This window comes from Coturnix japonica, chromosome 24 (assembly GCF_001577835.2).
Source record: "Coturnix japonica isolate 7356 chromosome 24, Coturnix japonica 2.1, whole genome shotgun sequence".
NCBI classification, from domain to species: domain Eukaryota; kingdom Metazoa; phylum Chordata; class Aves; order Galliformes; family Phasianidae; genus Coturnix; species Coturnix japonica.
The window spans coordinates 4,104,406-4,130,707 of record NC_029539.1 but is presented as its reverse complement, the minus strand read 5'-3'; the positions used below and the strand labels follow the sequence as shown (position 1 = coordinate 4,130,707).

The following is a 26,302-nucleotide window of genomic DNA, read 5'->3' as shown; positions in this document are numbered from 1 at the left end:
CATGAAATAGCGTTGGTCATAGGAATATGAAGGAATAAATGAATCTCTGTGAATTGCTTTGTATTGATAAGTTGATTTGGTTGGACTTAAAGGAGGAGATTTGCTTTGGTCATGGCTTTGCAGTGTATGCTGCAAAACAACTCCAAGCCAGCATATTCGTGTGAGGAAATACTCTGTGTGTGTGATGACTTTGAGGAAGGTTTTGTAATTATTTGCCATAACAGCCCAAATCCTGTGGCTTTTTTCTCAAATCCATTTTAGATACGGTTCATATAAAGAATCATTAAGTGTGTGAATGAGGGGGGGCTTTGTGTGAAAGGCAGTTGTTTAGTACTGGCCTCAAGGTAAATGGGCACAGCGTGGAAAAACCCACAGGTAAAGATAGGAAAGCTGTTTTGTATCTCAACGTTCCTGTCTTGTTTGCTAAATTTACACCCTCTTTTATCCTTGCAAAGCAAACAGGAGTTCATTGTCTAATCACCGAAGTTGCAGAGTAAGTGCTTGCGTCCAGGGTGATAGTTGTCAGTGCCAAGAAATAGAATTGAGCAAAATTAAAGCAAAGCCTTATTAGTGACCTACTTAGAAGATGCAGAAGGGTCTGGGATTCTTGCTGAAGTAAATTCAAATGCTATATTTCATTGTTTTCCCTGGATGAAAAATATCCAAGCAAAACATCAGTCGGGATTTTGAATACAAGGGAGCAACCCTAAAACATGGCGTTTATTTTACCTTGGGAGAACTTAATTAGCTGTCAACAGCGCTGCACAAGAATGGTGACTTTTGAATGAAATTATCAAATCTTTATTCCCGAGGCATTTTTCTCCCTCGTTCCAGGATAGAGAGAAACACAGTAGATTTGTTTGGATGGAAACGAAGTAATTTCAGGAGAATGCTGTTGTGCATGCAGTTTTCTTGTATTAATTACACAAGGGTAGAACTCTTCCTGTGTGCAAGTGAGTGACTTGCACGGAGGGGTTATTAAATCAGGTTGGAAGCACGCTTCCAAGCAAATACAAGATTGTGGTCTTGTGGTTCTCCATTTAATGGGCTAATTTCTTAAGTGATTGAACTTCGATCATTCAACTGGGTACCATGGTAATTTACTCATTTTACAAATGCAATAAATAAAAGAAAACCAGCAAATCACTCGAACAATCCTAATTTAATGCTCCTTGCTTTTGCTGCCACGTGATGGAAGCGGTGCGTGGCTACCAGGGAATTCAATGCATGCTGAAGAGAGTTGGAGGACGTAGTAGCACAGGAAAGCGAGGCAGTTTGAAGTGTTAAAACAACGTTGTGTTTTGATAGGTTTGTTGGCAATGATGTGAGTTGGTGAGACAGTGTGCTAGTATAAACAGTTTCACTGGAGCATTAATGTTAAAGAAGGCTTGCTGGTTTTAACCTAAGCGTGTTGCTTGGGGGGGGGGTGTATTATCCAAATGAATCCTCTGAACTTGTATTTTAAATACCACCTTCTTGCTATCAGGTCTGGTGCTGACCATGCCATTCGTCAATGGTTACACAGCTGAACCTTGCCAACTCATTGTTAGAATGGAGATAGTTGCATCTCTTTGGAAAGTCTGGTGCGTGCCTACCTTGATAATAAAACCTCCAATCAGACCTTAATTAAATAGCAATATTCTTTCTTTTTTTCCCAGGACCCTTGAACAGGGAACAAGTCTAGACACAGGAAACTATTGGGCTAAGGAGTTTTTGCTTTCATGCTCTGAGCTCAGTGTTTGTCGGGAGTCAAAATCATTTGGCAATGGGCTTTAATAAGTTCAGGCCTTTTTGAAGTAGACTTAGAGTAAGCTTTAAGGTTCATTACATGGATCAAGTCCCATGAGACTTCCTCTGCCTGGCATACTCTGGCTGTGATGTATGAAGCATCTTCTGTCATGGTGATGTCTTTAGTTCTTATTCTGAACCGTAATTCATCTCTTTGTAGCGATGCATATGTTTTGCAAAACAAATCAGCGGCTTCTCTAATCATTTTTGAAGCAGTGTTGTTTTGTCACCTCGTGAATGATCTGCGAGGCAATATAACGCAAAAGGGAAATGCTTCTGCCATTCACAAGCGATTACATTCAGTCCACGGTACCCAAGCACCAGAAGAAATGAAGTCAGTGCTGCTAATGGTGCTGATAAAAGCAAATTTCCTGTAGTCACTACATCATCTTGACCAACACCGTGAGTGGATTCCTACATGTGATGGGTGTTGAGTTAGTGGTGATACAGGAGCTCATTGACTCTGCTGGGTTGTCCCTCTTTGTAACTGGTGATTCTGCATCTGACTGGAGTTCTGCAGGCGTCTGAATTAGGGCTGGGGTACTCAGGGCTCTCTTAAGAATGTGGTGGTATATGAGTTGAGTCTACCATGTAGACTTCTCTCCTTTGTTCCATGACCAGAGTCCTCCTGTGTCTCAAGTGTTAAATCTGCTTGGAAACAGGGACACACGACACAATATGGAGAAAGATTTCTTTGGCAAAACCTGTAATATATAACGTTGGGGTTGTTTTATTTCAATCCAAAACTAGCTTTCAACTTCACCATCGCAAGTCTTTGATGGAGCTCCCCTGCCTTCCAAGGCAATACAGAGAGAAACTGTGAAGTGATCCCCACATATTTGTGGCAACTTGTGACAAACAATTTAGAATTTGGCAGATGTAACAAAATTGTTAGCTGTATCCTGACACTACTTCTGGGGCTTAGGAATGTGTTTTCGTAGCAGATGGAGCTATTAGTTAGCTGTGCTATCTTGAAGAATTGCTTTCCCAGGTAATCAGCTCTGCTCATTTAGGATGTCGTTTCCCCACCTCGATATGTCAGCGGAGGAAGCAGGAATGATTAATCACTGCGGCTTGGACACTGCACAAGAATAACTGCGGAGAGGGAATCGTTCTGTGGAGCGCCAATGCCACAGGGAGTTTAAAGTGCTCTGATGCAAAGCAAACAAGATGGAAAAGATGACCGTGATGCTTCCTGATGGCTGTGTGTCAGTGCAGAGAGTTTCTGTGGCAACCTGAAGATTTGCAATTCATAGAAAGCCTGGAGCGAGACAAAACTTTTAAGCCCTGGCTGTCACTGCTGTGCAGCGGGTACCACCAACACCTGGCAACCTTCTTCCCCTGCTTGCTTTTCACGCTTGGCAGAAGAAATCATATAGAAGTAACATGCACAGTTAACCCCTCTTAAAATATGTGTGCCTTCTGCATTTTCAATTACTTTATAGAAAAGAAAGGCTTGTGGGAAGTGTTTTAAAGATTAGTAGTTGCTGTGTATCCTAGCTGCAGACTTACTGAGGGAAATACTGCTTTCCTGAGGTCAGATAGCAACAATAATACAAATAAGTATTAGGTTAAAGACTGAAAATCATATAACCGTAGAATCGTTTGAGTTGGAAGGGATTCTTGATGGGCATCTGGTCCAGCTCCCCTGTAAGGAACAGGGATACACGCAGCTCCATCAGGAGCAAAATTAGGCAGCCTCGAGTTGGTGATATGCAGGGTATCATTAACTCTGAATTACGACCCAGTCGATGAAGCTTAGTAGGCAGCCTCACATATGATGGATATGCCACATTCTCAGCCTTATCCTTTGCATTGTGCTCTCACTGTCTTTCCAGTGGACCAAATGCTCTTTGTTTTGGATTTCCCACTGTGGTTGGGATGTCTCCAGACCTGTGAGCGCCAACTGGACTTAGGGTGCCTCAGCTTAATGTATGAGACGGGAGGAAACAGCAAAAGATATTATTTTCCGCCGGGGTGAATAAGAACAAATTAAAGTAGGTGGAAACCACTAAGCCAGAGCTATGGGAGTTGATGCCGGTGAGCTTAATCTTTGCAAAGCTGTCAACTTGAAATACAGACATTGGGAGCTTATTAGCTGGCCTGCTCTGGTTAACTGTTAGGGTTAATCCTCGTTTCACTTTGGTTGTGCAGCAAATGGTGAGCTCTGAGTATAAAAGTTATAGCAGTATTAAACCTTTTGTAGCGTGTTTTACAGCTGATGAATCGACGGGTGTAAAAAGTAAAGGAATCTGTGGTAAAAGCCCACCAGTAGCTTTGGGTGTCTCTGGGATGTCCCACTTATGGCTGGTGAATGTAGAGATTCCTGTGGCTTCTTGAGTGTTTTTCCCCCCCGTTTTCCTCTCTCTGAGCACAGTGGTGTTGTCTGAAGTGCATCCATCTGCACTTATTGCTGCTGGAATAACAAGCTATTTCCTTAGCAGAGCTTGGGGCTTGTGTACCTTTGCATTTTCTGCATTCTCTGCACCTAATCCTAGATGTATCCAAAGTTTAAATACAAGGTCATACATATTTAATACATCTGAGATAACTGTGTTATTCTGTACTTAAATGAAAACAGACTGAGTAAGAAGTTGCGTGCATAGTAAGTAAGGTAATGTGCAGCTCAGGGCTGGTTGTTTTCCAGAGCGTGTGTTGGCCCCAAGGCATCGAGGCATATAATTTGTAGTGCAGAAAAGTTATTTACCTTGAAGCGTGTTTGTGAACTTCTGTTATCCTTACCTAGTTTAGTCATGTCTGGTTCTGAAAACATTTGTGTTTCGATTCAAAGCACCTCAACGCCTGTAGCAAAATTCTGCAGTTAATTGCCTCAATATATAGCACGGGGAAAATGAAGTGTTACAAGGAAGATAGCTGCAGATAGAGGGGTTGAGAGAATAACCTCGGGGCATCTGCCTATGAGCAGATATATGTAAAAATACTATGTGTTGAACTTGTGACTTCAGATGTGTCGTGTAAAAATGTTTAAATACTTCTTTATTTTGTATCAGATTTGATCTTTTTGAGGCACGGAACCTTTTTGTGGTTGGCAGAGCTCCTGTAACATATTTCTTTTGAAATAATCTCTGAAGTTGTCAAGTGCATTCGTATGAAAGTGCTCGATGGAAAAGCTGTACAGTTTGTGCAGGCAGTGGCATAGAATGAGTTTTGTGTGTGTTTTTTTCCATTGGAAGCTGAATTGGCTTTTTGAAACTGTTCTCAATGTTTAGGAGAGGGTTTGATGTGCGAATGCTTGCAGAAGTGCAAGCACAGCTGCTTCTTGGGTAGACTGTACAGTCTGTGTTTTCAGGTGTAATCTGCATCTTGAACCTGGAAAGTTAAAAATAAAACATGAAATAAAAACTGCAGCCTTGTTTTTCAAGATGTTTGTATCCCAACGTTCACAATTTGTCTGCCCCCTCCTCCCCACCATGTGTCGGCATCATGATGGATGGGTTTTTTTTTTGGCTACTGGTTCCAGAGTTGTTTTGACTGAGTAGGAGCATCCTGACACACAGAATCATACCAGACTGCAGCTGAGTCATCAATGATTGAACTAGTTAGATTATCACTTCCTACACAGGCTCTCTGAAGTTGTCCTGAGAATCCAAATGAAGGGAGCTTCATTGACAGTGGGAAGAGCTCTAAGACTTTGATGCGATTGTGTGTGTGTGTGTGTATATATATATACATATATATATGTATATGTGTGTATATATATATGTGTGTGTATACATAAAATTCTTGTCCATTTTAAAATGTCATATAATGGATAACCCAAGAGGTCCATGAGTTCCTTGCAGGCGGCTTTGCAGACCTTCTGTGCATTGCACAACATGCGTTTTCTAAGCACTGAAGGTGACTGAAGGTGAAGGATTCTTGGCTGGGACAGATCATCAGATATTGTCAGATCTGTGATCTGGTGCCTGATTTAATGGTTGGCAACCCTGCCCACGGCAGGGTGGTTGAAACTAGATGATCCTTGAGGTCTCTTCCAACCCAAGCTGTTCTGTAATGTAACATCAGCAAGCAAGCGGCGATGTTCATCAGGATGAACCACTTCACTGTGAATAATTCAGAGTTAAGAAATATATCATAAGAAAAGCTGAAATCTCCTGACATACTTCGTAAGTCAAGAAGAACTGGGCAGATCCACTGAAATTCTTGTTTCAGTCTTGAGCTTCCTTCCTCGAGGAGTGGCAGCTTAAGCTAAAGGAGTCTTCAGATAGCAGAGTCCATTTTTGACCCACATAAGGTGAACAAGAAAAGATGAGCAGCAAGGATATATCAGCTGAAAGATTATTTAAAAAATAGATCATATTTTGCAGAATTGTGGCCTTTCTGGTAGGAAACAGCAGAGGTGTCCAGGCTGCTGTGGTTTTAAGTTCAGTTCATGGCTAAATGTTTTGCTGAGTTGAGGACTTAATGAGGTGCCATTTGGGGAAGATAGTTATGCTTGCTGACACAGGCCCATGGTGAAGTGTACCTTTAATAAGAAGTGTCACTTGTCAAAATAAATGAGCAAGATTTTTATTGCATGTTCAGTCGCTTGTAAAATTTGCTAGTCTGCAGTGGCTCTTAATCATTAATGTGAATTAGCCAGGTTCTCCTGTAGTTTAATTACTAGTATGTCATGTTTACATTCTCTCTTGATGAACTAATGGTTACGTTATATGCACGGTTTCGTAATAGGCAAAATAGAAATACAAAAGATGAGTGTAGATGTATAAAGTGCTCGTTCTGCAGAAGACTGGGGGATAATTGCAGCTGGGGATGGATGGTAGGAAGGAATTGCAGGGTCACTGCATCCAGTCCTGTGCCGAATGTAGAGCCACCCTAATGCAGGGCATGTATCACCATCAAGCAGGGGTTGCTGGTCGATATTAGTGTCCCAAAGGGGGGTAATCATGGTGATGCTGCTGTAGCCAAAATATGCTTTGGATCACCTCTGTGGCCTGCTTGGGATTCTGCTTTTTCTTGGCATCGTGTTGTTATGTGATGGTATTCGTTCCGTATTTGCAGCCCGTTTCTCATAGCAAGGTTTAATTATTTTGACAAGCAAAGGCAGGAATGCTTTCTATTGTTTCACGCTTCTTTGTTCCTTGAGGATTAATGAGGAAGTTGGCAGAGAATTGACCAAAGATTCAGACTTTTGAAAGGGTTTTTTTTTCCCCTGTATGGTATTACTTACAGCTTTTCTATAACCGAGAGAGCTTGGAAGCTGTGTCACTGTGTGGAAACGTTGGATGTTAATTGTTTGACTTGGTTTTTATAAGACGGCTGAGCTACAGTATTTAAACAGAATGGCAGGTGGAGCAATAGATAACATTAAACTGAAAGTCATTGCGAGAGATGTACTCCTACAGATTGTCTGAAATTCAGCTGTGGCTTTACTCATCTCTTTAGCTAAGTAAAGCCGAGCTGGTGACTGAGCCTGGGAGGTGGTGTTGGGGGAAGTGCAGCCTGGTCCGGCTCTATGCCAACTCACCCTTCTGGTGGCAACAGTTCCACCTCCTCCTCTTTCCTTGACCTCTTGCTCGAAATGAAATTGTTAATTACTGAAAAAAAAACCTGATAACTGAGTCATGCTGTGTGTTGTCAAGGAGACAAACAAAGCCCACTGAGATAGTAGAAACCATATTGAAGAGACAGGCACGTTTCCTCTCAGTTGTAGAAGTGAGCGGTTTGAGATGCTCAAGTTCTCCAGATGTTATGTACAGCTGTTGCTTGAACAATATAGACTTCAAAATGACATACCTGAACTCAAAAAGCAAACTTCCTCCTGCCTTTCTTTATGCTCCCAGGGAATTCTCCTTTTACGTTGGCAGCGCAGGTTTCTAAGTAGCCACATTGGATAATGACTGCACGAGAAGAGACAAGATGTGCAGAGGTCGTAATTGGAAAGGAAATAACATTTAAGTAGTGGGAAATTGAAGATGCTTTCCATATGGAATAATATGTAATCAACCTTTTAAATGCAAGGATTGCCTGCCTGCTTTTTTTGGGTGCGACGTGTTCTGCAGATCACCTGTAGCAGCGAACTGGATACGTGGCCTTGAAATAACTAGATGGGAAATCAGACTTAGTGTCCAACATTCATTTCCTACTTTTATTTGTATTTATTTTTGTACATATCATTTGTTTGCTTGCAGCTGAGAGGATCCAGATTCAGAAGTGGTGGTTTGTGAGCACTTTGCTCTGCTTTCCATTGCCATAAATGTGAGCACGTGCTGTGCTGTGAGCCTATTTTGCTTTGAGCTCCTGCCTATGCACAGCAGTGCAGGGTTCGTGTTCCTGCTGTGCCCCTGTCTGCAGGGCTCTGGGAGGGGACCTGCGGCTCTTCTAGGAATATTTATTTCTGGATTTACTTGCATGAATGGATCCAAATGATTTTCATAATATTACCTTTGGTAATTCCAAGACTTGAGCAGTTCTTACTGGTTTTAGGTAAGATGCTGATGAGGTGAAAGCGGTTAATGCTGCAGCAGCTCCTGGTTCCAGGCAAACCCTGGGGTTGGATTCTGTCATGCTGGCTTTATCACGGTCAGGTCACCTTTTTTCTCCCATTGAAGACTAAAATGCAGAGCATTAAGTAACTCCAAGACCTCAAGTTTTGCATGAAGCTGTTAATAGACTCAAATCAGAGGATAGAGTACAGGTTGCCTGCATCTCTTAGCAATGGCCAGTCAAGCTTCTTCACATTCAGATCCATCTCTGCAGTGTGCTGAGGTGATGCTGAGGATGGCTTTACGCTCATACACCTGCTTTCTGACTCAGGGCTTGGAAGAATCCAGATGCGTGCCCATCAGTGTGTCTGCTTAAATTAGAGGTGACAAATTATTGATAATTAGCATCGGTTTTATTTTTGTTTCGCCATTGCAAAATGTGAATTTATAAAAGGCAATTTGTTTTTATCTTTGGCCTCAGGAGCTCCAGAGCAGTTGTACTTGTTCTTAATTGCTTGTTTTATGGGTGAAAATTAGGCTGTAACACAAACTGCAGTGTGAGGAGTCGCAGATACAATGCTTGCGGTGTTGGAACAGCAAGGAGGAAAAACTGGTGCTGGGTTTTGCCTGATACTTCACAAATCCCAGTTTTTATTAAGTTTAACAATGCAACCACTTCCAAGCATTCTATAACTAAATATAGTAATGAAATTTTATTTGAAGTCAGGAACATTATCCAGATATGACTTGATGTGTGTAAGATACTGCACATCAATGGAGTGGTACAGATTGTGTTAAATGGGCCTGAAATAATCTCTGGGAAAGAAAATCGTTTTCTATTCTTCTTGACACAAAGTGTTTGTCACAGATACGCATTCTTATCCGCATCTTGTTAGTGAAATCATTATACTTTTCATTACAACTTTTATGCAAATACGCTGGTTTTCCTTGATTAGGTTTGCACGAATATGCTGTAATTACAGGCTGAGGTGTTATTAATGTGTAACAATTAAATATGAAATTACGATGTGTAATTACGGCTCGAAGGAAGTGTTGTAATAGCGCGCACGCCACGCTGACTTACAGGCAGGGTGTTGCCCACAGGAGATAACAGCTCTGATGTTCTGCACATTTATCCTAACAAATCTTCTTGGCACAGGAGCATCCTTGAGCAGAAGGAGCCGTTCTGGCTGGGGATGTGTGGGATTAACCCATGCCCTGTACAGGAGCTCAGTGTATAGGAGAGCAGTGGGCAGACATTATTGCACCATGGACAGCTCTCCTAAAGTCTCTACTGCTGCATGTTGGGTTTTGGGAGTGAGGACCCTTCCATCCTCCTGGTGCTCAAGGATACAGTGCCCTGGGGACTTGATCCTCAAGTATGCTGTCACTCTATTTGGTGTCTGATGTATTCCCAGGAATAGATGGCAGAAGGACTTGGTGCTCAGTAGGGGATTGAATATTTAGCTTCAGAATGGTGGTGTAATGCACTGATTCTGTTGCAATTTGAGTATATGGATATATGTGGGTGAGAGGGTCTGTGCTTGACAGGTGCTCTCTGCTTTCCCATATGGTCCTTTGTAGGTTAACAGGGCAAGGGGGAATGGCTTTAAACTAAAAAATTGGAGATGCTGGTTAGTCATTAAGAGGAAATATTTTCCTTAGAGGGCGGTGAGGCGCTGGCACTGCTGCCCAGAGAGCTGTGGGTGCCCCATCCCTGCAGGCACTCAAGGCCAGGTGGGATGGGGCCCTGGGCAGCCTGAGCTGGTGGGGGCAGCCCTGCCCATGGCTGGGGGTGGCACTGGGTGGGCTTTGAGGTCCCCTCCAACCTGAGCATTCTGTGATTCTTTCCCTCCTGTGTATGTAAGGAGGAGCTCCATGCTTAGGCTGCAGCACTGCTGGAGGTCCACCAGAGCTCATGCTGAACCCTTCTCTGCCACTTAAACGCCTGCTGTGAATTGGGGCTTTGCTAGAGAAGAGTGACTTAAGGGCAACTGTTCAGCCACATCCTGAGGATGTGCTGAGTGCTCCTTTTACCTGGCTTTAGGACAGCTGGTTGGTTATGTATATCTGGAGATGAGATCTGTTTTCCTTTTAGTATGTTTTTGCTCTGATGCTCTGAGGATGATTTTGCTTTAGCTCCTTTCCATTGAAGTGTAGGCCAGGCAACAAGAACGCCTGGGGGGTACATCTTGAAGAGGGCTACCACGAAGCAGATAAAACAGTAATACTTCTTTTGCTGGAAGAATACCAATGAGGAACTGGAAGAACCTGCTTAACTTTAGTTTCATCTGTACTAAAAGAGTAACTGAGGAGGAATACAGATAGGGCACAGTTAAAACATGCCTCATATCTGCATTGCAGTGAGGACTCAAGTTAATGGCTTGGGGATCTCAGACAGGAGAGGGAAGAAGGTTTGAAGTGATGGGAACTGGCTGATGCTATCCTGGTGTTACCCTGCATGAGCACAGAGCTGGGGGTATACAGGTGCTCCTATGGGAGGATGGCTGTGTCCCGGTGTGGTGTTGCTTTATGGTCTGCAGCTGCACGTGTGCTGTTGTGTGCACGCATAGGGGTCTGTCCTTGCAGCATGGCTTCTAGCAGAGCTGCTGCAGAAAGCAGATAGATCCATTAAGCGGTTAACTTGGGGCTGCTGCAATTGGAATTACTGCAGCTTTTTTGTCCTCAAATGAGTTATTTTTCCTTGGCGAGCTCTCTGCAGTGAAGTGTTGCTCCTCTGTGTGCTGTCTGTGTTGAGGATGCGCAGGACACGCTCTGGGGAGACGTAGGCAGAGTTAAAATTGACCTCTAGGATTTGTTCTATTGAAATTGATAGGATCCCAGCGGCTACCTTCCCAAATGCATTAATAAATTAAAGCATTTGCTTCAGTGTCTGGAAGCTCCACGTGGAGGTATGCATTCAATTGTCTTAGTGCTGGAAGAGTGCAAACTCCCTTCAGGTGCTTCCATTTGTGTCCTCCCTTGGCCTTGCTGGGCTGTCCATCTGCATGATGCTCAGATGCTATTTGCATTCCTTCTCTTGTCTACTGGAACACACGTGGCCTTTGAAGTTTTACATCTCTGGAAACTTCATTTTTTTTCCAGGCACCTTATTATGTCTGGTTTAATTTCTGTTAATCTCTTCGTGCGTGTGGCTTATGACTTTTAAATGATGGGATTTTTTCCTCTGTGTGACACTTTGCTGCATTTTCAAGTGGCGCTGGCAGAAAGAATACAAAAATGAGGATGGAAGAAGAAGAGAATCAGTGACATCCAGGTGCTTGCTAGAATCCTCCTCTTGGGAAAAGGCCAGAAGAGCTTTACCAGTGGATTCAAGGTCAAGGTGGACCAGTAGCACGTGATCGAGCTGTAGATGTCCCTGTTAGTTGCAGGGGAGTTGGATCAAATGGCCATGAAGGGTCCCTTCCAATTCAGGCAATTCTATGGTGAAGTACTGAGATGCTTCCAGATACTGAGGATATTCATTTCTTGCCTTGGGTTTGCTTCTGTTTGTGAGAGCCCTTCTCGTGGGAGGAGGGATTAAATGTCAGCACACACAGAAATGTCCTTTTGGAGAGGTCTGGGTGTGTAATTAAAGATGTGTTGGCAAGGGCATGTATTTAAATGGCTTTGCCTTTTTTTGTGGCATCCTTATTACAGCTACAGGGACACTTAACTTCCTTTATTTTTCCTTTGGAGTTGGGTTTTTCAATCAGCTGATGTGCAGCGAGAGCTTCTATCGGAGAGGAAGGGCAGCCCCTGTTTGTTGCCTTCCTGCTGCTTTGCGTCCCAGAGCACGAGCTGTGCTGGGATTCCTAGCACAGAAGCACTGCTTGCTGTCTTAGCTTGGAGAAACGAGTTATTGTGCCGGCAAGAATTGTTTGAAGAATTAAAATTGACCCATTTCCTTCAGGCGCAGTGAAGTTAATACTCAAGAGTGTTAACATCGTAGGAGTGATTTGAGAAGTATTATTTGTCAAATCCCTGAGCTAATATGTATGTAGGTATAAATAAGAAGACCTCAAAGGTTGTTTCAGTATTTATTAACCTCTCCTCTTCTTCAGGGGCCTAACTTGGCTGCTGAAGCTTGGCCAAGGCTTTTAGCAAGCTGTGTGGATGCTGTTTCCCAGCATCCTGGAGCATCTTCTAGGAAGAAAAAGGATGAGTGAGCACCTGCTATGAGAAGTTTCATGGCTGTTGTTGCTTGCTTTGCCCTTCTGTTATTAAATGGAAGGAAAGTGCAGATGTGGCACTTGAGGATGTGGTTGGTGGACGTGGTGGGAATGGGTTGAGGATGGACTTGATGATATTGGAGGTCTTTTCCAACCTTAATGATTCTGTGGTTCTGTGTTTCTAAATGGTGTCATGTCCTGAATGTTCCTGTCTGTTAGCTAATGGTTGTTGTCATATATCTGGACATAAACAAAGAACTTCAGAGGCTGTCGTAGAGTTCCTCTTGTTTCCTTGGCAGCATTGCACCCTGAGCAGCAGCTGGAATAGAATAGAACCCATGCAGCCACCAGAACGGGTGCATAAGAGCTCAGGTCAGACCTGCTGCTGGGAAGCATTAAGTCATAGATAACATCACGTTTAGCACCTTTCATTTTCCTGTGTTGTTACTTGAAAGCAGGCTCTATATTCACTGCATTTTGATACTATGGAGTAAAAGCACCAAATGACATTTTTTCCTTCTCTAGATTTGTGCATCTAACTTGCTGCATTTGTACTAAATTTATCTTTTTCTTCCTGTTTTCTTTAGGTAAGTGGACGCAATTTGAGTGTTAAATGTTCTGCATTGGACAACTGCCGAGTCTGGAGGCTGGAAACTGTAAGCCAGGTGTCAGCTGGGAGATGCTACATGCAGTATTGAGTCCAAAAGCATTGGATCAGCAGAAATGTGGTGTCCCTACAGCACAGAATGGGGTCAACACGTATTGGTTGGAGGCACCACTTCTGGGTTACAGGTTTTTGTCTTTTTCTGGTATTATCCCAATGGGGTGAGGAGGAAAGAACTTGAGCTCTTCCTCACCCGTTCCTGTTGTGGAAATACATTTAGCCTTTCCATAGTATATTTACAATCATTATTCATTTTTAAATGCAGTTTGGTTCCTTGGAGTGTTCTGCAGCTTTGTGTTGAAAGGGAGCGTGAGGTAAGAGGCAAGAAGGGATTTTTTTTTCCTTATTTATTTATTTTATTATTATTTTTAAGTAATGCTTAATCTAGAATTAAATTCAGAGGAGTGCCTGGAGAAAATAAGATCTCTGATCAGATTCTCTGAATATGTTTTGTCTTATCTAATAAGCAAGAGAAGCTAGTAGAGGGAATTATGTGCTGGAAGGGGAATTTTAATAGCAACGGATATGCAAAGAAGAAAGTATCTCAAGTGAACAAAGAATACAGGCTTGCAAATGGTGGATCCTTTCCCTGCTTGAGAAATGCAACTTTTTTGTGGTACAAACCTAAAGCCTGGCCTTCCTTATTGAAGCTGGAGAAGTCTTACCAGCTCCCTTGAGATTTTGGGGTTGTGAGAACCTGTTGTCCTGCCCTGTTGATGTGGGAGCTTCCAACTAGAAATAGAGATATACCAACTATGACCTTATTGTTTGTAGCATAATCGCTTCTGATTATAGAGGACTTGGTCATGTAAATGAATTAGTTTTGCAACCCCACTTTGAAGTACCTGACTCCCTTAATTAAAAGTCGTCTTGATAAAGGAAGGCATTTTAACTTGACTGTGCTGTGAGTGATGTTTTCAGTTGAGTTAGTTACAGGAGAAGCTGTTGTGTCTTATTGGAGGTGCAGTCGCAGTCAGCTGTCTGAATCCAGGGCTGTTTCCTTCTGTTCCTGATGCCTGGGCACGTTGCAGGAGAATACAAGCATCTCGTAGTGGGTGTTAGCTGCTCTCACTACCTTCTTGTCTAAGAGCCTTGTTAAATAATACAGGATTCTGTCTGATTTCTGGAGGTGGTATTTCAGGAGCTGTGTGCTGGGGGCAGGGCTGGCAGATAAACCCAGGGTGCTGGCAGATGTGCTGTCATTAAATTAAAGGAGGCAGACCTGTGAGAGCTGAGTCCTATGGGCAGCTGAGGGGCTGGTGCCATTCGGGGTCGCTCATTTCATTGTACTGCAGCTAATTCCAATTAAAGCAGAAAGCATTTTCTGTTTTTTAAAATAGAGAATATTAAAAGGTTTAACTTCCTGCAGTGTGCTGCTCAGAGCTGGGCAGTCCGAGTCCCATCATGCAGGGCTGCATATTAAAGTAATGCAAACTGAGGGTCTAACAGGTGGTTTTCTTGGGGAGGGAGGGGTGATAAAGGTCTGGACGAGCATCTCTCTTTGCCTGTGCAGTTGTAGGCACCTGTCTGTGTGTGTGCATTAAGGGAGTCCCTTAATGACAAGGGGAAATGGCAATGAGAGCAAACAGAATTATTGTTCCAAGCAGGACACACTTAAAGGGGGAAAAGAAAACCACACCGAGAGAATATGGTTGGGTAATGTGTTAGAATCCCATTTTGGAGCAATAACACCCTCATCGTTGTATTCAAACACTGAGATAAATGCATCAATCTAAATTCATGATTTTGGGTTTTTTTTTCCGTCGAGTTGCTAATTATTGAACATAACTAGCTTATTCATAATTCCTTTTCTCCTTCTGCTTGATAGCCTTAATCCTGTATTTGTGCGGCTGTCATTCCCATGGTAACAGACTAGTGTCTGAAGCAGAAGATTATTAAATACAGAATAGCACATTAAAATAATGTTAAGGTTCTGACTTAGAGACTTTCACATGGGGGCAAACTTCAAGGAAAAAAAAAAAAAGAACATTTTTACAAAAAAGCAATTTACTTTGCCAGTAATGTTCTCTATTCCCACAGCTATTACAGAAGAGATTTGTTTGAGTAACAGCCTGCTCCCTCACAAGCCATCTTCTCCTCCAGCTTTGCAGAGAAATCCTAATCTTATGTTTATGTCGTCAGTCTGTTTCCATGGGAACTCTGTCACCGATGTATCGTGACCTCACAACAGGGCGGCAGAGGAGGGAAATGTGGGTTGAGAGGCAGCGTTAAAAATGATGGTTTAAAAAAGCAACAACAAAAAAGAAAGCAACGTCAAGCTTGGGTAGATGGAACAGAACAAAATAGAGGAGAGGGAAATGGGGTTGTCGTGCACTTAGCTAGAAGCTGCTGCATATATATATGTATGTGTATGGCCATGTTTATTTTGTCTCCTAATCTTACCCTGCAGAAACTTTCTATAAAGACATGTTGATGCTATAGCTCTATTTATCCCATTGGGTTCAGTGTTGAGCATCTGAGGCTGCATCAGTACACAACAAGAGTGAGCATGGCGTTTCCTTCAACTCGGTGCTGGCTGTGGTGCCTTCCTCTACTGGCTTTCCTATAGCAAGTGCACTTCAGGAGCATAGAAGCAGTCCTAAGAGCTTGGCAGACTTTATGATCCTTCTCAGAGCTGTTGCTGAAGGTTTGTTGTGGGTAACTCTGTTCATCAAGGCAGCGTGGCTCACAGCAGTAAGGGATGTCACCATGTTGGTGCACACACATCACCATGGGGCACCACCGTGCTGTGTGTACATTGATATCACCATGAGGTGTCACCGTGTTGGTGCATACATAGAATTGTACAGGTTGGAAGGGATCATAGAGTCCAACCCCCCCTTCCAAAGTAGGTTCCCTACATCAGGTCACGCAGGTACACACAGGCTGTGTGCTGGAGCATGATGGAGCATCTGGGGTGTGCTGACTGATCTGTATGCCTGGGCTCGGAGCAAGGGCTTGTATCACACTGCTTTTCAGCTCGACCATTTCCTAAATACCAAGCAAGCAGCAAGCCAAGATGATAAAAATAGAGAGCTGTGTGTGGAAAGACACAGCTGCTCCAACGTTATCTTCATTTCCAGGTGCTTAAAGCAATGAAGCCACGTAGAGAAAGTGTGATTGTCTGCATACTTCAGGTATTTTTAATACAATCCTTCAGAGTACTAATAGATCTTTGTGCAGCTCGAACATCAATGAGCGCTACTGGCCATTCCAAATCGTAATGGATAGGTGTACGTTAGGCTTTGCAGACAGCTGCTTTGTAGAGTGTGTTCTTCAGTATTCCCTTCCTCTTATAAGCAGTTTCTCTCACTTCTAAAGAGCTTAAGCATCATTTTCCTCTTCAATCGGTCATGCTGCAAGAATTGTGCAAGTACACATTTGTGTTCTGCCTGCAACTCAAACCTTCTCTTCCTTGCTTGCTTTGTTGTTGCTTTTTCACGTGCTTTTTGGTTTTAACAAACAAGATTTCCCCCAAAGACAGATACTAAAAGAAAAAGGGGAAAAAATAATAATGGAAAAAAGGCTATAAGGAGACATATTGTTATCAGAGAATCTTGTTTCGCTCTTAGCCTTAAGAAATCTATAACTTCAAAAGCAGATAGCATTTGGTCTGCTTGGGTTTTTTTTGTACCTTCCCTTTGTTCCTTTGTGTGCTGCCTAACTTTGTTTTAGTCTACAGCCTACGATGGCTTTACAAGACAGTTTTGTAAAATCAGAGAGCTGTAACGTCTCCTGCATTGGATTTTGATGTTTCTTCCATCACTGACACGTCCCTGTGGCTGCCAGGGGGAGTTTGAAAACTTCCACTTGTATCGGAGCGTGCGTCCCCTTGAGTATCCTTCATAGGTGCATTTTAGAAGAGGGAAATGACAAAGTTAGCAGAAAAACATCCTTTCCAAGTAGGGCATCCTCCCTTCTTGTCTGTTGCAGAGATGCTGCTGTTTTGCAGCCATTGTCTTGTCGTCTCCCCCTCTTCCCTACCAGCTCTGCGCCTGTTGGGTAATTTATGACCGAGTCACTGAAATTCTGTATTTATTCGGGTGATATATTGAAAAATCCATTTGCTATCAGTGACTTCCTTTAATATAAAGAGAAGACGAGCACCGGCATCACAAGTACCCAGTATCTTTGCTCTTTTAGTTCATTTACCCCTAACCCATGTCGGGCTGATCTGGGTGCATTATTGGTGCTCTGAAAGATGAGGGTTTGAAACTGTAAATTTCACTCTGGTTTTCACCTCCTGGGAGATAACCTGAGGATGTGGGGTTTTGGTTGCATTGAAACACTGAGTTGTATTCCTTTCTGTGCTGTGCCTATCTTTTAATCGCTTCTTGAGCTTTTCGTATTGTAGACCTCTGAAAATTGACAGTAGGGTGCTGTGACCAGCAAGCAGTGGGGAGCTGAAGGTGGGCAATGGGAGATGATGGGTGAGCACAGCGACTTCAGTGTCCCCACAGCAGCAACTGTGGGTTGAGCGCCTATCAACAAATTATCTTCAAATCATCTTTTCTGCCTCGCTTTTCAATTCAACAGTCATGGCAGCGTGCTAATCCCTGGGCTCCTGCAAATGCAAAGAGCTGTAGAGCAGTGAGGCAGGGCAAAATTAAATTGGCACCGGGGTTGTTTGGTTGAAGGGGACTGGAGATGACGTCTGAACTCAATGCAATTTGTCTTCCAGAACAATTGAATTGCAGGTAAAAATATTTCTCGACGAAAGGGGGAGGAAAGCTCTGAGGTTTGTAATGGGATACTTAGCTTAAAATAATTTCAATGGGCTTCCCACATTAATTGACTTGTACTTGCACTTAGAAAGAGGATTGCTCCGAAGTAACGAGGCTCTATTTCAAGACATCTGCCCTGGGATATTTCCCAAAGTCTGGGAAGTGCAGAGGCTCAGCAGCTGCTGGGGAGATGCAATGTGTACATCTGAAAGGGAACAAGAAAGAGATGGCAAATTACCGTGGCTTTGTTCATTTCGATGGATCCTCCAAATTGTATGTCTAATTGTGCTCCATTATCGCAGCCTAGTGCGGATAGGTTAATAGTTTCTAGACGTTGATGTACATTGATTCCTTTCACAGGCTTTGAGACAAGTCAGTGTATAAAGAACCGCCTGACTTTGGTTTACTGTCAGTTGTTGGGTGCTTTCTATTTTTTATTTTGCATTTCTGCTGCTGTATTATTGGCAGCCTTTAAATTGATCCAATTTGAGAACGGAATGAGAAATTAGAGTGTACTTACATGGACGTGTTTCAACTAAATTATTAAATGAAGTGGTTGACTTTTCTATCTGAATTAAACCAGCAGAAAAACTATAATTAACTACTTCATTGACTGAGTGGAAGCTGGAAATTTGACGTAAGGCATTGACCTCATAGATTTTTCTTCTTCCCTGACCTGTGGAAGCCGGGGAAAGCTTAAATAGGGATAAAAGAGGAGACGGGTACATCTAAATTGCTTGTAGAATTAAAAAGAAAGGTCTTCATTCTTGCAGATCTCTTCTGCTTTATTTCTCCTTTCCCTTGGAAAGGTTATCTGGCGGTTTCTGATAGTTGGCAGTGCAATGATCCTTGCAGCTTCTCTGGTATCGCTCACCCTTGTAAAGAGGTGCCTTTGGATGTGCCAGAGGCGCGGGCTCCTTGGGGGGACCTTGCCGTGCTCTGACGATACAGCATGCAGTTTTAATTATGGCTCAGAGGGATGGGGGGAGATGGGTTTCATTTCTTTCATAGGAAGGGCACGTAGCGGCTCCGACGACAACCAGTCTGAGGCCTTGTTGTGTGCCTGTGTAGCGAGTGCAGTGCAAAGTCATGTTTAATTTCTTAAGCTTAGGGCAGAAGAAGCCTTGTCGGGTGGGAGGTGGGTGGTTGGGCTGGATGATCTTAGGGTTTTTTTTCCCCCAACCTCAGTGATTGTGTGATTATGTGGCGGTCTGACTTGTCTGTGCTCTCCTTGTAGTCATTGCTGGCTTTTCTTACAGAAAAGAAAGAAAGCAATGCAGCACCACCTCTGGTTTGGATATTTGCTTAACAAAACACATGTGCTGCTTACATGACAGAATCAGCTACTCCAGGAAGAGTCCAGCAAGGCTCAAATAAGACAAGGTGCTCCATTCAAGTCTCTGGGATGCGAGCAGATGTCCTGCACCCGTTGTTAGGCCAGCATTCGACAGCTGCTCTGCTGCCAAATATGTTAAGTATGATGGGTAGACACTTACTTGGCACAGCTGCCCAATCCTGGTGAAATGCTGGAAGATGCATCGTATTCATATCTTGTGAAAGCAGCACGTAATAAGCGAGAGCCCATTGAAACAACCACTGCAAAACTTACCCCCAGCTCCATAGCGTGCATAGCTTTGCTTTACAAACAGGGAGATGGAGATGTAAAAAGCAAGGTTTGGAAGTGTGTGGCATCTTAGTATCAACCAGTGATGTAAACCAGCAATTATGCAGTAAATCCCGCTATACGAAGTATCACCAGCTGTTCATTACAGAGGAGTACATCATTGTTATCTGAATAGGAGGCATTTTTCTTTGCTTTATTTGCATGCAAAATAATGTACGCTTTCTTGAAAGCCGGGTGCACGTGGATCTGTATCACACGACAGAGAAATGAAGGATCACATTTTCTTAGCAATACTATGCTGCTGTGGTACTTAGAGCCCCTTTGATCTAGGAAAATATTTGCTTTTTATCAAGACAATCCAAGTTACTCTCCTAATATGAAATCATATAAGCCATATAAAAGCGGATTTCTTGGCACTGTGTGGCATTAGTAATTAATTTTTTTGTTGTTGTCCTACAAATGCAGTGCGTTTTATTTCCTATCTGTAGCATGCTCCTAAACATATCAAATGATATTATTGCCTTTATTAAGTTCATACTTAAGGTTTTACTGGGGTCTTAATGGGGTGCTCTGTGTTTTGCAACAAGGGCAGGTGTGCTGTGTACGGTCACACTTGCAGGATAATAAAACCAGAATGCTTTTTAATTATTATTTACAATAATTGTTTTAGCTTTAATATAGGCTGGGCTGGCTGAGCCAGCCTCGATGCTGACATGCTGCTGAAGGTTCTTTGCTGTAATGAATACTCCTGGGTGGACCGAGGGAACGATGGTTTAGTTCTGCCAAGGGAGATTCTTGTAAGCCTTGTATGAGACTGTGTGGGTCTGCTGAGCTTATTCACATATCCCTGTCTTATACATGGCAACTTCTTTAACCTTATCTATTTTTAATCATGCTATACTGCAGTAAGTATATATGATAGCCAGCTTGGTGGGAGAAGCTAAAATCACTCTGAATACAGGCTTGCTGTAAGGTTTCTGAGTGCAATAATGGGATGCATTTGAGGTATGCTGTTAGAAAAAGGTGAGCTATCCATCAAAGGCGCGATCTTGGATTTGAGTCTTCTATTTAGATTAAGCGTGTTAAGAAAGATGGATGGCAAACGCCTTTCAGCAGCATTGTCCCCCAAACCAGAATGAAATGTAAAGACGCTTGAAGGATTCAATTACGTTAGCAAATAGTGTGAACAGGAACTGGGTGAGAACGAAGGTCATAGGGTAGAGTGGGATGCTGGCTTTGGATTTATGTCGTTTTAAGATAAAAAACATTCTTTTCATTTACATTCCCATTCGTACATTGTCCCCATGAGCTGCTTATTTGGTGTATTTTATGAGGATTCTCTCTTTGCCTCGTGTTTTTGTGGTACTTTACATGCATTGATTTGTATGCAGTGTTTTATGCAAGTTCCGCACCTAATTAATACATGAAATTCTGTAGAGTTCTTAGGTTTTGATGGTTTTTTTTGCCGTATTTGGGAATTGCCAATGTCACTGCCTTCTGGGTCATATATTTGTTGTTTCTGCTGGGGAAGCACAGCTTATGGGTTGCAGGTTGGTAGAGTGGCAAAGCATGTTGGAGATGCTCCAGCATTTGCTGTGCTGATGGATTTGAAGTGCAGCTCCAAATAGGCTGGAGTGCAGGTAAATACATTCAGGGCCTGGTTGTGGTTACAGGAACAAAAACAAGCACATTTGTCTTGTCTTGGAGTATTCTTAAAGCAAAGCTATGTCAACAGCTGGGAAGCTGCTATGACTGGTGGCTGAGAGGTGATGTTGGTATTCAGTGCCTTAGGCACACAGTGCTGGGAGTGGGAAGGACCTGTCTGAGCTCTTGGTTAATTTGCACATCCACTGAAGAGCTCTATTTCTTACACAACTGGAATGGGCATTGAGGTCCATGGCTGAGGTCCATGGCTGTGGTCCCATCCTACAAGCTCCATCCCAAGCTTTGCATTCTGGTTCCGGGGGTGTGGAGAAAGTTCTGTAGGTCAGTTTGGAATCAGTGTGCTTGCAAGGAAAAAAATTAAACTCGACTTCAAAGGACAACTCTGACACGGTCAATTAATAATTAAAACAGTTCTTTAATGAGCTATGCAATTACCTGTGTGTCCCTGGAGATGATGGTTTATGGTATTACTGCACAGTGCCCTTTCTTTAGTCATGGCAGATGACATCTGTAATTTAAAGCAGGCTAGACATTAAAGTGACAGAACTTTCATTAACCTTGTCTGAAGTTTGTTAATGACAAATGCCTCATAAAGAAGAAAGCTTTTGTCAAAATAGGAGCGTGGCAGATAGGAGCCTTTAACCCCATGGGTTTTTGAGGGGCTTCTTTTCTGCTGGGAGAATCTTCATGATGTCAATGGAGGATGTTGGTATTGAGACATTGGTTTCCTTCCTCATTTCCCAGTGCATAGATAGGACAGCTCTGTATGCGTGTGTTCTCCACCTGTTTCTTGTGCTCGAGTTTTGGCTTCGGACCTAAAGTGTAACCACTCATTGTGGCTTTGAGTTCAGTATGCCACAATCAAGGACATATTCTGGGCATGGCAGGAAGGCTCTTGGAAGCAGAAATATGGAAGAGGATGGGAGTTCAAGGCTACATCTGCTCGATGAGCTGCACTGCTGCTGAACTGCAGTCAGGTTTCCATATGTTTTCCCAGCTGCAAGACACAAGTCAGGCCGCTCTTAATTCCTGGCATCTCTGGCTGCTGTGGGCTGGGATTTGTGTAGGGAGGAGAGGCAGGGTGCAAGGATGGTGTGCTTGTATTCATGCATCTAACAGGCAGCCTGGCTGGGAACGCTGAGTTACTTCCATAAATACCTTCTATATTGTAATATATTGATGTGTCTGACAGCCTTAACTCCTCCAGCGTGGCTCCTCTGACGCAGTGCTTTCCATTTGTGGCGCTGAGAAGTTAATTTGGTTTCCTATGGAATCTAGATTAAAAACGGAAATTATCTGCTTGAATCACGAGCAACTTTGTAGGAAAGGCTGGTGGGGAGAGATGCATTAGCGAGGAGATTGCTTTGAAAAGGAGAAGTCAGATCTTAACATCAGCATTGAACATCAGGCTGTTTGGAAATGGGATTTTTGCAGAGGTATTGTTGGAGAAAACATGTTGTTTGCTATTCTCTGTCTCTGGTATGAAACAGGTAGGAGGTGTTTTCAGTTACTTTCTTCAGGTGAACTTTTAAGAGCTCATAGCATCACATTGGCATCCTGTTGCCTCGTAGTTGGTTAAAGGGGATATATTCTTCCTTCCAGTCCCATGAGATTTAACGACCTATTAATACTGACTGCAGTATTTAGTTAATATATTTCATGCAGAACAGTTATTTCTAATGTATTTTGAGCTCACAAGACCTGTATTTCATCTGCCAGAAGGAAATGTTATTTCCCATTTTTAAATTAGCAATAAGGAATGCAAATGCCTGAATAAGGGTAACAATGTATTTCATGCCTTCCTATTTGTTGTGACAAATTGGATTTTAAAATCTTGCTTCTACAAGAGTGTTTTATTTGCCCTGAGGAAGGGATCTGCTGTACTTGTTGGAGCCCTCCACCATTAACGTGTGTGCATGTGAACCTGTTTGCTTATATTGACAGAACAACGAACAGGAGAAGTTCCCTTCCTTTGTATGGTGGTTTGATGCCAAGGCTGGGATGTTGTTGGTTCCCATCAGTGATTTTCACTAACCTGTAATAGTTTTCCATTTGTATTTATGTGTTTCTTGTCGTTAATAAGGGGTAGTCTCTGTATCTCCTGCAAAATGTTACTTGCATTCTCACCATTGACTTCCATTCGTAAGGAGCAAAGGGCAATGACAGCAGCCTGCCATTATATCTTGCTCATACAAGCTGAATGTGGTATGGATTTGCAAGCAGGTAAGTAGGGTCTGTTTCTACTTAATGAATATTTTTGAGGTTCTAGGCCTTTACTAAGATTGCTCAAGACAAAATCATGTGCTTCTTTTTGTGCTGTTAATGAAGATCTAAGCAGCGCAAATAGCACCTTATCATCCTCCAAAGGTAATGAGATGGATATGAGCCCCCTGCTTGTTGTTATGCCATCTTACAGAGGCATTGCTAATTCCAGTTCTTCTTGCTCATCTTCTCAGCTTAGTTTTCTAGTTGGTCTTTGGTTGTCACGTGGTCACCACAGGATGGAGTTGGGAAGGATCCCCTAATTTGGGAAGGAAACCAAACAACATGCTGCTAATGGAGTGGTTAAAACAGAGTAGTCCCTTCTTTCTGTATCCACTTCAGTTTTGCCATTTTAGAGTTTTCCAGTTGAAAAAAGCCACCTTCTCAGTTGAAGGGAGTTCTCTTAGAAGGATGTGAAGCACTGTTTACTGTTGCTCCTGTAAACCACTGCTAAATAAAGACGAAGCAAAGCATTTCCTATGGATTACTGCCATTGAAAATCAGGGAAAGGGCAGAGAGGAAGCCATGGACTTCATTAACAGTAGTGGGTTTTGAAGGCAGCTTGGTTATACAGCCTTATATGTGTGCCTTATATGTGAAACACTCTTCAAAGTCTCTGTACACCTAAAAAAAGAAACATCATTTCCTGGGTTGCAGGTTTGACCTTCTCCAGTGTGAAGGTAGTGAACCTTTGTGGCTATTGAGTCAATTATCCAACTAGTAATGGAGCTGCTGAAAGTAGATGGGGAATAGTGATTATGTGTATTTATCTAAGTAAAACATAATGTGTATTCCCTGGATGAATGTATCATGTTGCCAAATTTTTGTCTACAAATTGCTAAAACTATTTATGCAAGCATGTTTGCAAATGCACATGACTCTGGGGACTGTGCTTTTGTGTAAAATAGCCCATTAATCTGAACAGAACGTTTTAAATAGTTGGAGATGATTTATTTCTAAAAGCTTAGTTGCTCTGATGTAACAAGTAGCAGATGAGCAGATGTGCTGATACTTGTTCCTATGTATGATAGATGGGCTTGGGAGGGATCTCAGCTTGCACTGACATTGCAGTTCTGCATAATGTTGGTCTCCTGCAGTAGAGAGAGCTAAATTGCAAGGATGTTACAATACTTTCTGGTGTGTTGGAGCACTGATTTGCTGGTGATATGCAAAAAGGCCGAGTGTGAATATTAGCCAAACAGCTGAAAGAACTGGTACATAGGTGGCAAACAAACAACCCAAAGCTTGAACAGCATTGGAAGATGGTTGTGTGCATCAGGCGCAGCTTCGGGAGCTGATTGCATTGCGAATTGCTTGTCTTTGTAATAAATGTCTTCTTGCAATTTACTTGTATGTCTTGACAGCTGTATTTAGTTAGCACAGAGGAGTGGCTGCAAAGATGGGCTTGTGCCGTGTATTATGAATAGCGAAGGACGAGCAATAGGACGAGAAGAAATGGCCTCCAGTCTTACCAGGAGACGTTCAGTTTGGATATTAGGATGAATTTGTTCTCAGAAGGAGCTGTCAGCCACTGGAACAGGTTGCCCAGGGAAGCAGTGGAGTCACTGTCCCTGGAGGTGTTTAAGGAAAGGGTAGACAGAATACTTAGGGACATGGTTAGTGGGCAGCATTGGTGGTAGGTGCATGGTTGGACTGAATGATCTCAGAGGTCTTGTCCAACCTTAATAATTCAATTACATTTTGGTGGGTCTTGGGATGGAGGAGTTACTTAAGTTCTGTTGCCTTAAGGCAGCACATCCTGAGCTGGAAGATGATTGTCTGGTCTTCCTAAGCCATCTGGCCGCTGCCTGTGTGGCCTCAGCTAGGATGGAGTTTACCAAACCCATTCCTGACTGGTAGACATCATCAGTGTGTTTTTAAAACAGCTGTGACTGCCTTAAGCAATCTATTTCGGTGGTTTTTACACTTGAATAAACCTACTGTGCTGTGGTTTCTACCTGTTGCAGCTTGCCAGATCTGTAATGCATATGCAGAACAATATATCTTCTCTGATGGCACCTCTGAGGAATTTGAAGACCATTATCTTTCCCTGTGTCCTCTGCAGCATGAGTAAGCTCGCTTTGCTTAGTATTTCTGCACAGGTTGTGTCATTTTGGACAGCAGTGAGCCAAGCCAGTGCGCACTGATCCAGCTGAGAGGAGACACCTGGTTTTTGCAGCTCTTGCCAGGTCAGTTTTCAGCCCAAGACTTCCCTGTCTTATCACTTCTTGCTGGTCGAGTTGATCTCAGGACCTGCCAATAGCATCAGGATGGCTGTTCCAGGCCTTCTTGATAATATATGTCTGTGAGTGTGTGAAGAAATGTCTGATATGGCGCTGCTTTGCTTATCAGGGTGGGCAGTTGCTCACTGGGTATCTCCTTTTAATTGCAGCTGGCTGTTGCATGATTTTGTTGCAGACCATTCGGCTTGCCAGTGTTGAAGGAGGCTGAAGGAATGGGAACAGATTTGGTTTAAAAGACAGCAAAATAACTGATGCACAGCTAACCCGTGATTGCTGCTGCTCTTGGTGTTTTATAACCACAAAAATATCAAATGCTGTACAGTTCAGGACTTACGATGTTGGGGGGAAGCAAGGTTAAATAGCATCTCACACCTTTCACTTCACATCTCATTATTCATTGCTAATAGAAGCCTGCACCATCTGTCTCCACGCAGAGCATTTGTGTGTGACAGGCATGGTAGATGTTAGGAAACTTTCACTTCGAGGTGTTTGTTTATGGCTGCTCTGCTCTTGGCATCCCTGCAGCTCTTAAAGAAGAGACCACCGGCTCAGCTGCTACTTGAACTAGTTGCAATGCTGTGGCTTGCTGTTTGTTTCTGAACAATCAGGGATGGGTGGTGTTTCCTTTCCTCTTGCATTCTCTTGGCTTGTAAACAACCTCCCTGAAATCCTTATGGATTCTTGTCATGTATTAGAAGTGCTTATCCGACAACA

At 42.9% G+C, this 26,302-nt stretch overlaps 1 protein-coding gene across 11 annotated transcripts in view; it reads left to right on the top strand.

Moving 5' to 3' along the window:
* CADM1 (cell adhesion molecule 1) overlaps nucleotides 1–26,302 on the top strand; it is a 146,455-nt gene that overhangs the window by 24,488 nt on the left and 95,665 nt on the right. The window contains exon 1 of one of the 11 annotated variants that reach the window (XM_015884136.2): nucleotides 13,138–13,198. The exons of the other annotated variants lie outside the window; for them this stretch is intronic. Coding sequence (XP_015739622.1) covers nucleotides 13,153–13,198 — 46 coding nt within the window. The 5' untranslated portion in view covers nucleotides 13,138–13,152. Of the gene's footprint in view, nucleotides 1–13,137; nucleotides 13,199–26,302 lie in introns of those variants that run through there. 11 annotated transcript variants of the gene reach the window in all.